General features: G+C 39.2%; 2 protein-coding genes across 12 annotated transcripts in view; one reads left to right on the top strand and one right to left on the bottom strand.

The window, feature by feature from the left end:
* The first annotated feature begins 307 nt into the window (after window positions 1-307).
* nkapd1 (NKAP domain containing 1) lies at window positions 308-6,447 on the top strand. 5 transcript variants are annotated; one of them, XR_011035583.1, is made up of 7 exons: window positions 308-487; window positions 706-782; window positions 1,258-1,346; window positions 1,497-1,631; window positions 1,854-1,907; window positions 3,538-4,658; window positions 5,206-6,447. XR_011035583.1 is itself a non-coding variant. In XM_068317461.1 (6 exons), exons 1-6 carry the CDS (start codon window positions 475-477, stop codon window positions 3,983-3,985), a joined length of 816 nt encoding a protein of 271 aa, XP_068173562.1. In that variant the 5' UTR covers window positions 308-474; the 3' UTR covers window positions 3,986-6,447. The 5 variants fall into 5 exon arrangements, 3 of the variants coding, with proteins under 3 accessions (XP_068173562.1, XP_068173563.1, XP_068173564.1); XR_011035582.1 differs by having other exon boundaries at window positions 3,538-4,654; XM_068317461.1 differs by having other exon boundaries at window positions 3,538-6,447.
* A 2,498-nt stretch (window positions 6,448-8,945) lies between these two features.
* Window positions 8,946-12,573, bottom strand: part of lrfn1 (leucine rich repeat and fibronectin type III domain containing 1) — a 120,327-nt gene continuing 116,699 nt past the window's right edge. For all 7 annotated transcript variants that reach the window (XM_068318088.1, XM_068318087.1, XM_068318089.1 and 4 more), the window contains one exon: window positions 8,946-11,045. In XM_068318088.1, coding sequence (XP_068174189.1) covers window positions 10,145-11,045 — 901 coding nt within the window. In that variant the 3' untranslated portion in view covers window positions 8,946-10,144. The remainder of the gene's footprint in view (window positions 11,046-12,573) is intronic.

Genomic DNA, 12,573 nt, shown 5'->3' on the forward strand with positions numbered 1-12,573 from the left:
AATAATAAGAAAAAATGATTTATATATTTCAATTCTTATTGTATAACTTAAACAACAAATTGATTTATGATTTGTCAGTCAGCTTACTAAAACAATAAGCTAGTTTGAAATAGGATCATTTAAAACTTAAGTTTGAAAACACGAAAAAGTAACATAAAGTAAACCTTTAAGAGTTAATAAATCATAGGAACCTTGTTTCATGGATTGAAAATGTGACGTGAAACGCTGCCAAATTGTAAAACAACACTCCACCGTCGATTATGTTGAACACCCTCAAACCGGAAGTGTTACTTCTGCTTTAATGATTGGCAGATTATTAGACAAATCACAGTTCAGTTTACTGCGCTTCAGTGACGTTGCTGTGCGACAACATCACGCTGGGTAGAAAGCTTCAATGCGGGCTGGCAGCAGTGTTGTGTTGTGTCATTGAATATTACTCGTTTTGCACAGGTACACTTTGTGCTCATTTCCTAGATGAAGGCAGAGGGTTAGTAGTAGTTGTGTTTTATTTTAACAGCCTTCAATGAATAATTTGCAGACAGTGTATTGTTTTTATTCGAGTAATTTTCTTGAGATAGCGTAGCAGGCTAGGCTAACTAAGGAAGTGGTTTGTCTCCCTATGCTAAATCTCTACCATCGTATGTTTACAGTCATCTTCACGAGTACGTTTATTAATCAAGGGTCTTTCAATAAATTACATTTCAGGTCTCATCATGGCAAAGCAGCCGCTGGGGAAGACATTGTTGAGGAATGTAATTCGCCACACAGATGCCCACAACAAGGTGAGTTTGATGTTTCTGTACATTGATTTGAAACACTTCGTCTCCATTTAAAGCACGCTTAATGAGAACTAATCCCAGTCGATTATTTCATTGGATACCAGAACAAGCGAATCTCCGGGAGTAATCTACCTTTACAATACCGTGACAACTACTACTGTAATCACGTTGTTGGAACAATTCCACTTTCTATCAACACTGGGAGTCCATTGCAGATCTGCAGCTTACTGTTTTTATATATTTTATCTACAATGCTGATCATTTAATTCATCTGTTTTCTAAAATGTCAGATGTTAATAGAAAACATACAAGACAGATAAAAGCAGCAAATTCTCAGATCCCAGCTACCATTTGGCATATTTTAATAGGGGTGATTTGTGTGTTTGACCTTTAAATGGATTAAGCTTTATCAGATAAACTACTTCTGTTTCGGGCCCTGCCTGTCTCTAATGTACTTACTCATATTGACTTACTGCAGATCCAGGAGGAGATGGAGATGTGGAAAATGCGCGGCTGGGAGGTCCAAATGTCCCACCACAAACATTTGCCTGACACAGACAGTGTGAGGTAGGGACAGGAACCGTCTGAGTTTATTTCCAGCCACCTGAACATGAGTGACACAAAGCTAATTTGGGACTGTTTTTCATTATGTTCCTGTCAGTTTAGATACATAACTGTATGTTGGTGATTGATTTATTAATGTTTTTTGTGTTCCAGGGGAGGAATGCACTGTGATCGAATGTCAAATCAGCCCAGAAGCCTCAGTCAAAGCAGAGTCTCAGAACATGATGACAGAGAGGCTCGATACTGGACTCGAAAACTTTATGAGTTTGAGTCCAATGATCCCGACAGGTACGGTACAGGACTCAATGTACATATGGTTTAGGTATTTCATTTTTCACATCTTGAGAAAAGTCAAAAGTGCTCAATTCTGATTGATAGAAAGACTAAAGAGGATTGTTTCTTACAAATTGTATTTATCAGAGACGCTCCACTTTTTCCCCCCAGAAAGAGTTCTTATCAAGGAGTTGAATAATACTAAATCCGCAAATTGTTGTTGTGTTCGCGTCACAGGTGGGGACACAGCGGATTCAAGGAGCTTTATCCAGAGGAATTTGAAAGTGACAGGTAAGCAAAGAAATTGCTTTAAATGAGCAAGCAGCAGATCCAAATTGTCCCACCAGAGACCTTAGTACATTTCCATGAAGTTGGTGTTCACAAGATAATTAGATGAAGTTATTTTTAAAGGTGATCCTCCAGGGTTTGTGATTGTTTTGGTTCTAGGGTCCAGCTCCAAAATGTCATACTTCATCATAATATCTTTATTTATGTGCTACGGTTATGTAGTGTCTAACCTATTGACATGTAATAATATGTTATATAATTATTAGCTGATCTCACCTTCATTAGCAGAAATGACCTGATTGTGTTTTTGTTGCCGGTGATATGATATATACTGTAAACTGATTTTTATATTTTTTTTAAGGAATACTGTACATCATTTTGAATGTTGAGTAGTAATGTTGAGAACTCTACCAGTTGCCAGTGTAGTCCAGTTGCCTCGTGTGAATTAAATCACTAATGTAATTTTGGGGATCACAAAACAAAAACTTACTGATGATGATAATATGTGCACATTTGAAGTCCCATAGTCTATATTACACAGATCCGTAATGAATTAGCATGAGATTAAATACATAATGGTGAATGAACCATGAATACAAACCATATACCACCTGTATAGCATTCATGAAAAATAGAAATTCCATACAAGCTGATTTATGTGTCTCGTATTGGTTTTTAGATCCCGCGAAGCGGTGATGTATTGTAATTGTCAGTGCTTGTGTGTTCGTCCGTCCGTCTGTCCGTCTGTCCGTCTGTCCGTCTGTCCGTCCACCAAATGTCTTCACAACCATTGCAGATAGAAAGATGAAACAAAAAGAACATTACTCAGGCAGCAAAGGCGATGAAAATGAGATGATGAAACCTTTTTACATTTGTTGCACATATCTCAGGAATCGGATAAGATAGAAAGACAAAACAAAAAGCGTTATATTCAGGGGGGCAAGGGGATGAAAATTAGATCACAACCTTGACTTTGAAAAACTAGGTGAAGGTCAAATTTTCACTTTTATACCTTTTTAGGTACACATCTCTGAAACAACACTAAAAGCAACATTTTCAGGAAGCCAGAGGCACAAAAATGTGATGATGACCTTCACCTTTGGAAAACTAAGTCAATATCATACGTGATAGTACAATACAGAAATCATTGCTGCGACCATTATGAAAGTAGGTCAGGGTAAAATTTGAATTCAGGGATGTTGCGGGATGTTGCAGTCTCTGACTGCCTTGTCGAATCTGAAACTGGATTTGTGTGTTACTGGGATTTCTTGTTTAACTTCTTGTTCAGAATAACAAGCTTCACTCAGGACTAGCATTGCAGCCTGTTCTTGTCCACTTACCAGACGGGCACATTTCATCTCCAAAGAGCCTACTGACAACTGAACTGATGCTTCCGTCTTAGCATCATTACTTCTAAACGGTAACTTGTTATAATGTCGTCCACAGTTTTCCTGTTCTATGCTGCCCGGTAGGAGGAAACCACAACGACAAGGCATTAATCCTGATCCTAAACCTGATCATACGTTTTTACTAAATTTCGCAGAGCTCCCCATAATTGCTTCATGTTGTATTTAAAATTGTACCACATGATGTCTATTCTACATTGATGTTATTTAATTTGTTTGTACTGTAGTGAAAAAAAGAAGTCCAAAAAGAAGATTGGGCATCACAAAATGAAGAAGTCCAAGTCTGACACACCAGGACGTGTCTCCAAACAATCAAAGAAATCCATACGCCAAAAGAAAAAGAAAAAGAAAAAGAGAGATGACGACGGAAAGCACAAAAAAGCGGATTCCGACAGTGGCAGTGATGATGGCAGTGCAACAAAAGACAAGGAAAGGAGGAAGAGGAGTAAATGTCGACATAAAAACAAGAAAAACACAAAAACCAGGAAAGACGAGGACAGCAGCTCAAGAGAGAGTAATGAAGAAGAAGAAAGGGAGACAAGGACTCGTAGTCGTAAAAAGCGAAAGCAGGACTCCCACAGACACTCAGACTCGGGGTTGAACTTGAAGAAAAGGAGGAGGAAAGACTGGAAAGCTGCCAATGAAGAGAGTTCACAAGAGAGTTCAGGAGACTAACTTGTACAGACAGAATCAGAGATCCATAGCTGCACTAACAACAGGAAAACTCCATCTAATTCTTATGTTCTTCTTAACTTCTGAGGGCTTTCCCCTGCCGGGCCGTTCTGTGTTATCCATCAACAATCCTGTGCTGTCCATGTTTTCTGTGGGCGTTCTGTGCAGCAGCACCTCATCCATCTCTGCAGTAGATTAAAGCACAGTGCACAGCAGCACAGACAGCTTGAGGAGGGATGGTGAGGTTTCCACAGCTTGCCTCATGAAGAATTCTATCTGCTGCAGGATCATTGATTTGATAATTGACTCAGACCGTCTGCCTCACAAGAGTTCCTGCTATCCTAAATTGACCACTATTTTGTGCATTTCATTTTGAAAGAAAACACAAGTACCCACAAATTCTGATGAAACATGCATTTGGTTTTATTGATTTTTTACTTTTTTGTACATTTTAAATTTTTTAAGTAGCACGTTGCCCAAAGAGAATGTCTATTTTGTCTTTTTATAAAAGCATTTTGTGTTATCAGAAATATTTGTTTTTTCTTACCGTCTGTTTGTTCTTACCGCCAGACAAATCCATCATGTAGCCCAAGCCTCATGAAAGTCTCTCATCCGGGATTACTTGACTAGTAATGAAACATTCTGGAAAGATGACGGACAAATCCATTCAATGTAGGTGTGGATCCATAGAGTATTCTTATTTATACCTCAGGATAGGACATTTCTTGTTGTTTTCTGATAGTCCAGAAATTATCAAACAATCACACTAAGAGAACCTCGTCTTTACTATAGCTGTGCCCTTTGATACACATCCAGATTATAATCAGAATATGGTTAACTGAGTTCTTTTATCAGTGACAAGACATTCTTCTTATACATGCCAAAACTACCATACAATTTTAATGTAGTCTTTGCGGAGGGGTGGGACACGAATAAGGCAAGTATGAATATCAATTTTAATATTTGTTGCAGATCTTAGGATCTTAATGTGAGGAATTTTTCAACATGTATAATCTACAAGTGTAGTGATCTCCACAACACTCTTTGAAAAGTAAGGCATGAATCGGGCAGCTAAAAATGTAGACTTGTTGAGTTTCATTCTAATTCCAAACTGAGTAAAGTCTGATGAAATGAAAATTTAAGGTATAGAACACAATAACGTACTTTCTGTTCGAGGATAAGACTGGTGATATATTTTTCATTTTTATATCATTGTCACATAGGCAGCATCCTCTCCACTGACTGTCATGATCAAATACCTGGGATCAGAGTGTTCCCGGTTTGGTCACACAGTCTGATTCTGATTCAGACACACCTTAACAAGCTGCTCTTCAACATCCATTCTATTTCTCTGGTGATATGACTAAGTGCTGTTGAAGAGCTCTGGTCATAAAAGAGCTGACAAGCAGCAGGTTTCCACCCACTGTGCTTTGTTAATACTGGTACAATGTTATAGTCTAAAAACATCTAACATCAAAAATAGCCCCGAAAAGTAATAGCTAACACTGAAGTATCATGAACGGCACTGTTCAACCCATATTAAGATCACATTCTGTGCTGTTGGACAGTTTCTTTTTATCACACTAGTCAGACTACATTAGTGTATAACTTGATTCAAATAAAATATAAACCTGCTACAAGTTGGCCTTGGCCATCTGGATATTTTTAGATAATTTGTTGCTGAAGGAAGTGTTGGTAAGCCATTTTAAAAGTGTGTGCGTATGTGTACTTATAAGCCTGAAGCACTTTTCCCTGTCTGTGTCAATAGGCTAAGTGTTCTCACAGCAGCAGAGAGTGGGCTGTGTTGAGCTTGGCTGCAACTGCCCAAATCTTGGAAATGGAAAAAAGCATATAAAAAACATCTGGTCAAATCTGTATTGAGAGAAATTTTTGTAACATCATTGAGGTTAATTACTATTTGGCAAGAGGGCTAAATCCAATGAGTATGTCTAAGTGCTCAATTTATCAGGTTATTGATTTAATTATACTAAATATTGGTTTTATTTAAAGAAAATCCATTTCTCAATACAGACTCCGACTCTTGATATTTCTTTTTTTGCAAATGGCAGAAGTAATAAAATCTTTTCCATCATTAGCAAAACTGTCCATTTTCTGGCATGCTACAGTCACCACTTTGTCAAAGACCTAAGTATCTGAACAAAGACATTCATGCTTCTCAGAAGATGACTCTTTGGGACTTTGATGACCCTCAGACTTTCCTCTGCCACCACCCTGGGGCGACACGGCAATGGCCATGAAAATATGTCCAGATGTTTGATTTTTGATTGATCTCAAAAATCAAATGTCTTGTGTCTAATGATGCTAGCATCGTAACATTTTATGAATATTACCATGGTAACCATTAGTTATTAAACTACCATATATTTGAGAGTATTTGCAGTGACGGAGTCATTTTTGTCTTTACTCTGTGTTTAGGAGAAAATCTGGAGAAAGTCAATCATAAATTTACAGTAAATATTTTTGTAACATTGAAATATTACATATCACACACTGGTTTGAGGCTACTAGGAACATGCAACACAAGAATCTATTTGCGCTCAAAGCACCTAATTTTCGACTTAGTTTGCGTGTGTTATTTTATGAAAGTGTCTTGTTTAAGTGCTGCAAACTCTCCAATCACATCCATACGTCGAGTCTGAGCTGAAATGTGACTGCCAAAACTAAAACTTAAACTAACTGAAGCTTGTCCAAATGGAACTTTTCAAACACACATTACTATGCATTGAACATATAATGGGATCTACAGCAAAAAAACTGGCCTTCATCAAGTCCCGGCAGCTTTTTGAAGTCACTCAGAACTGCTGATGAGACAGTAAATGCTTTTCTCTGCTCCCAGTCTTTGCTTGTTAGGCTGCCCCTGGCCAATTCTGAGGACTTAGTCACACTCCTCTCCTTTCTAAGTAGATTTCATGTTGAACAGAGGTTATAGATAGAAGCAGACGGAGATACATCTGCTTTGAGAATGTCTGCAGCACTTTTTTTTAAATATACTGTTATAATCCCCAAAGGGAAATTAAGAATGCACTTTCTTCTATATGTTAGTCAGTCACATGCATGCATATTAGTGTGTACAGGCTCCTGTAATACACACAACCACACACAAGGGGATCTGTAAGCATGCAGGGGGAGGTAGAGTGGTGGGCAGCCCCTTTGTGGAGCGCCCAAATGAGCAGCTTGTGAGAGGGACGGCGTCTTGCTCAAAGGTGCCTCGGCAGTGCTCCTGAGGTGAGCTGACATCTCCCACCATCAGCTCACACCTGGGGTGTTTTTAGGCAGGAGCAGGAATTGAACCGCCAATCTTGGAATGCTGGACGAGCCGCTCTACCACAGCCACTGCCGCCCCTGAAGCATAACTGGAAACCATTAATAGTTAATGAGTACATGGACAAGAGTCGAAAAATGTGTGTACCACAATTCGACACACAAACATTTAAATCATAAAGTTAAATCTTCATTCATGGGGGGGGGGGGGGGCTAATTCAGTAAAATCTGAATGTCTTTGGCTGGAACCACTTTGGTCTGATGAGGGAGAAGGACGGGATGACCCCATTCTTAGACTCGATAGTTTCCGTCACTGAGGATGCAAACACGAGATTGGAGAGGATTGGAAACCTCCACTGGGACTTATCTCCTCCTGCTCCATATTTTACCTCTTGGCTGTCCAAAGAGCCGCCTCTTTGGACAGCCTCTTTGGCATATCCTAAGGAGCTGTAATCAGTGGCAGAGGGTGTTTTCTTTAGCAGCAGACAAACAACGCAGCCAGATACTGCAACATCCCGCGACACCCCTGAATTCAAAATTTTACCCTGTTAGGGTCATTTAACAAAAGACCCATGATCCAACATGTGACTGGTGCATTCTATTTGTCATGAGGTTTCAGAGATGTGTACCTAAAAAAGGTATAAAAATGAAAATGTGACAGTGACCTAGTTTTTCAAGGTCAAGGTTGTGATCCAATTTTCATCTCCTTGCCTCCCTGAATATAACACCTTTTGTTTCGTCTTCCTATGTTATCCGGTTCCTGAGGGTAGAAAAGTTGAAATTTGACCTTGACCTAGTTTTCTCAAGGTCATCATCTCATTTTCATCCCCTTTGCTGCCCGAGTAATGTGCTTTTTGTTTCATCTTTCTATCTGCAAGGGTTGTGAAGATATTCGGTGGCCGGCCAGACAGACGGACGAACACACAAACACTGACAGTTAAAATACATCACCGCTTCACGGGATCTAATAACCCCGACATCCTTGATCATATTTCTTGCTGTCATGCGTTTTTTTTAGTAAAGTGTTAATTTGCCAGTTGTGTTCAGCATTTATATGTAGCATGTGACACATTATATTGTAGTTGCAAACAGATAAAGTCAATTTGTGTTTATCAAATTGTCAACACAGGTCGCTCTTTTTATCAGTAACTGGTGTATAAACAGTAGATTAATAAGTTCCTGCATCACAGGACATATTCGTAATGGTGCCAGGATACATTATATTTTAAATTTTTTCAGTAGTTATTTATTGGGGCACATGCTTTTCTTCACGGCTTGAGTGATTTGTTTCAAGTAAGCATGAAAAAATGTTAGCTTGCATTTGAGTGTAATTTGTATATCATGAGATCTAATTATATGAAATAAAATTAAATATTATTAATATTCAGTTACAGTTGACTGGATGTTGACAAATATTACTAAGCGCTTTAAAATCTTTTTCAGTTTTTGTGTTATAAACAATTTATTAACGGTTGGCACACCCAATTTTCTAAATCATTAAAACATTTCTTGCCTCCTTGAGAAGCAGCTGAATACTAAAAAACAGGATGCTATAGGGACTTAGTGAAAATCCCCCACTGCAGTGACTTATTGAGGGCAGTTTTATCTCCCCCTTGTGGGAGCCACGCGTCCCAAACCCGTGTGCGTAACAGCTGGCTGCATTTGAATTCAAAGTCATGTGCTCATCACATCCCTCGTCGTCCCACGCCCCACTCTGATTCTGAGTGTGTTGTGAAGCTTTCACAGAAGCCTTATAAATAGTACTCTGCAATCAATTATTTATCATTTCGATTCTTGTGTCCCTCCCTTTGTATGATGCTGCTTCCAAATCACAAGAAAAGAACACCAAGGATACAGTTAACCCACACAAAAAATTTAATACCCTTCGTGAGGGGAGTAAATGGTCCAAACTTTGACATACTAAATAGGGAGAGGCGTGATGACTCAGGTTTTTAATGTAAAAACTTGCAGCCAACACCCAAATGCTTTGTAAAAAGTCATGTGACATATGACTTACATAGTTAGTACACATACACCAATGTTTTAATATACTTATATATGTTTTTTGTTTGTTGTCTTTTTATCTAGACCAGCCAGATACAGTTCCTATTAATATACAGTCACATCTGGGATAAAACCTTTTCAGCATCATACAGTCCAACCATCAGGGAGGAATCCTCACTTTATTTCCAGGTCCATCTTCTCTATTCTCTAGAAACATTACAAATCGGCATGTGTAAAATCCTGTTTTTCTTTTTAGTCATGATTATTGTATAGACTGGTGGTGATACATGTCCTTGTATCTCGTGTCTTCTGTGCAAAAGTTTTTGTTTTTTTTCTTGAAAGAACCCAAAAACATGACTAACATAACAGGATACCTGGCTGTTCCACTTTACAGTTATGATGATGTTTTTTTTCTTGTTTTTTTTTTTTCTTTTTCTTACCAATTAAACAGTCACATCCAAATGCCATACTCCCTTGGCATATCACAAAAAAAGGAATTAATTTCAAAAGAATCCAAAGAAATGCTTCCCCCTTACTAGGGTGAGAGGGAATGACAGAGAGGAAGGTTTATGATTACAATGAGCAGCATCCTCCATTCATACATTTTTTTAGATTAAGGCACTGCTGCATAAAGAAAGACATGGCCAACAAACCACTCTGGGAGTAGGATGGGGAGGCTTGATGAAGGGCGACAACTTTCTTCTCCAGCAACTCTCAGAAAGTTTGCAGGTGTAAATAATGTGCTTGTGTTTGCCATTTGCTGTGCTCAAGAGAAACAAATGTATGTTATATGGCATGTTGACAAATGCATGTTTTTACATTTATATGTCTGTGTGTGGCGTAGCCAGCTATTTTCCCCAGCTGTACGACTTCTCCTCAGACTGTGCTCTCAAGCATCCACTCAGTGCTGCTGAACGTAACTCTCCTGTTGGCGAGTGGTGATGACTCCATGTTGAGCTGGTTGGTGGACTTGTGCCACCTCGTCCTCGCTCTGCGTGGGTAACTGTGACTCTGGAAAATGGAATAATCCCCTCCATCAAAAGAGAATCTGTGCCTAGTTCGTGCCAGCTCATTAGGGAGCAATCCCATGTTGGCAAGGGCGCTTTTCTTGTCCTTGAGCCGGGGAGCCTCCTTGGTGCCAGCGTTGGGGCCTATGAGACACAGGGACATGGTGGAGCCCGTAAGGCTGCTGTCCGTCTGTGTGTCCTCGGACGGCGGGCCGGAGCGTTGTGCATCCAGGCTTGTTCTTCTTTTCATCTTGTCTAGAGTCAGAGGAAATAGCTCCACCTCCAGGATTGCAGTGGTGGCTCCTGGATCTTCCCTCTTCTCATTTTCTGCCTCGACCACCAGCGCCATGCATTCTTTGGGTCCCCGAGCTTCACGCTGCCCCTCGTCGGAAGGTTGCTTGGAGGTGGAGCGCTGGAGCCGCTGCTGGCTGCCATTAGTCTGGGACTGAATGCTGGAGCTGACCTTGGTCTTGCCCTCCTCGGGGCTGCTGTAGGCCTTGTATCGGATCATTAGAATGACGATGAAGACCAGGACCGATGCAACAATTATGCCACCGATAATGATAATCATAGTACCTCCCAAGAACTGGCTGTGCATGAAGCGACACTGGCTGACCTCACCGGCCGTGTGGAACTGCACACAGCCAACCACACGTGTGGCCGTTAAAGACGTGATGCCATCATCGTAAACCGCTAGCACACACAGATCATATTCCCGGCCTGCAGCCAGATCATTAATCAAGAAGTTTTTGCTGGTAGATGGGATCATTCTGCAGAAAGACAAAAAAAAACATTGGTGGTGAAGATGCATATGTAGACAAAAAAGGTACATTTACTAATTTGCATAAATTGTATTAACACGCAAAGGTGTGACTTCCATCCACACAAAAAGAGACAACACCACAACAGCTCTACTATCAAACAACAAAGCAGATATAATAACACTTTAAAGGTGACTTAAGAGAGTTGTATCATATTGTAAGATAGCAGGGAGACATTGCAGTCTAGGTTTATGTATGGAATGATAGCAAGGGTAAACTGCAAGGTGATAAACAAGGAAGAAGAGGCTCACAATCTAAATAATGTCCCATAACATCTGCAGGCTGCAGAACAAGTGATGCATGATGTGAAAGTATTTTTGATGTGTGAATACCTAAGGTCACGTCTTGCTGGCAACTGCTAGGCTACATGACTCTAAATACACGAGGGGAAGGCATTGTCTTCAGGTCAGCTTAGGCACTAATATAATTAGAAGCGTGTTCCCTTTTCCCTAAAGGAGGACTTGATGGTTATCATTTGTAGGTAATAATGTACCACCTAAAGACAAAACAATATTCAGCTCCGTGCCGAGACCGAATGAGAAAATTATACAGGAGAGCAACTCATTATATCTGATAAAGCTGAAAAAAAAAAAGATAAAGAAGTCAACCACTGTTATTAACTAATTTCATGAATGCATACATCCTGAACCAATTCTTACGACATTCATCTCATGTGCATCACAAAGTTCTACTTTTAACATGTTATTTGGCTTTTTTGCAGTTTGTATTCTATGTTTTGCAACTTAACTTATACAGCATATTATTTATTTGTGCTCTTGTACTATTCTTTTCTGCAGCTGAGAAGTAATTAAAAGTAACTAAAGTATTGTACTAAAGTATTTGTATTTTATTATTTTATTGTACATATTATACTCATATTATACTTATACGTACTCCTTATTTCTACCTTAGCACATTTATGTCACAGCTACTTTTCAGATTACATATGCAAGAAGTCCAATGTGATTTTATGTTCATGCTAATCACACTCTAATAACAATATCTTGTAATACATACCACTTTGCCTTCACTATGACCTGAAGTCAAACAAAAACAGCAAAGCGCCTCTGACACACTGATGCATGAGTTTTGAAATGTGAGGGTGTATTTTTATTCTATGTTATTACTGTTTTATGAGGTAAATGCTTAGTCCACCGCTGCATCCAAGCTTATCATTAGACAACCACATCTAATCAAAGTCTGTATTTCAACCAATTACCCAGACACTTCCTAATGATACAAATGGTTACAAGCAGTGGTGTAGTTGCTCTTTGTGATCCTGCCTATTGTCATATTATATTTTAGTGATGGTAAAAACGCTTTGAAACTAAAGTTCCTGCAACATTTCAGTTGATGCAAAAAATCAACTTGAACACCAGAGACTAGACCTTGTTTACTAAATCTGTGAACAAAAGAAAAATACTTGACACATTATGCATCTTACACTGGACTTCAACGCATTTTAATTTATGTAAAA

This window comes from Antennarius striatus, chromosome 6 (genome assembly GCF_040054535.1).
Source record: "Antennarius striatus isolate MH-2024 chromosome 6, ASM4005453v1, whole genome shotgun sequence".
In the NCBI taxonomy this organism is placed as follows: Eukaryota; Metazoa; Chordata; class Actinopteri; order Lophiiformes; family Antennariidae; genus Antennarius; species Antennarius striatus.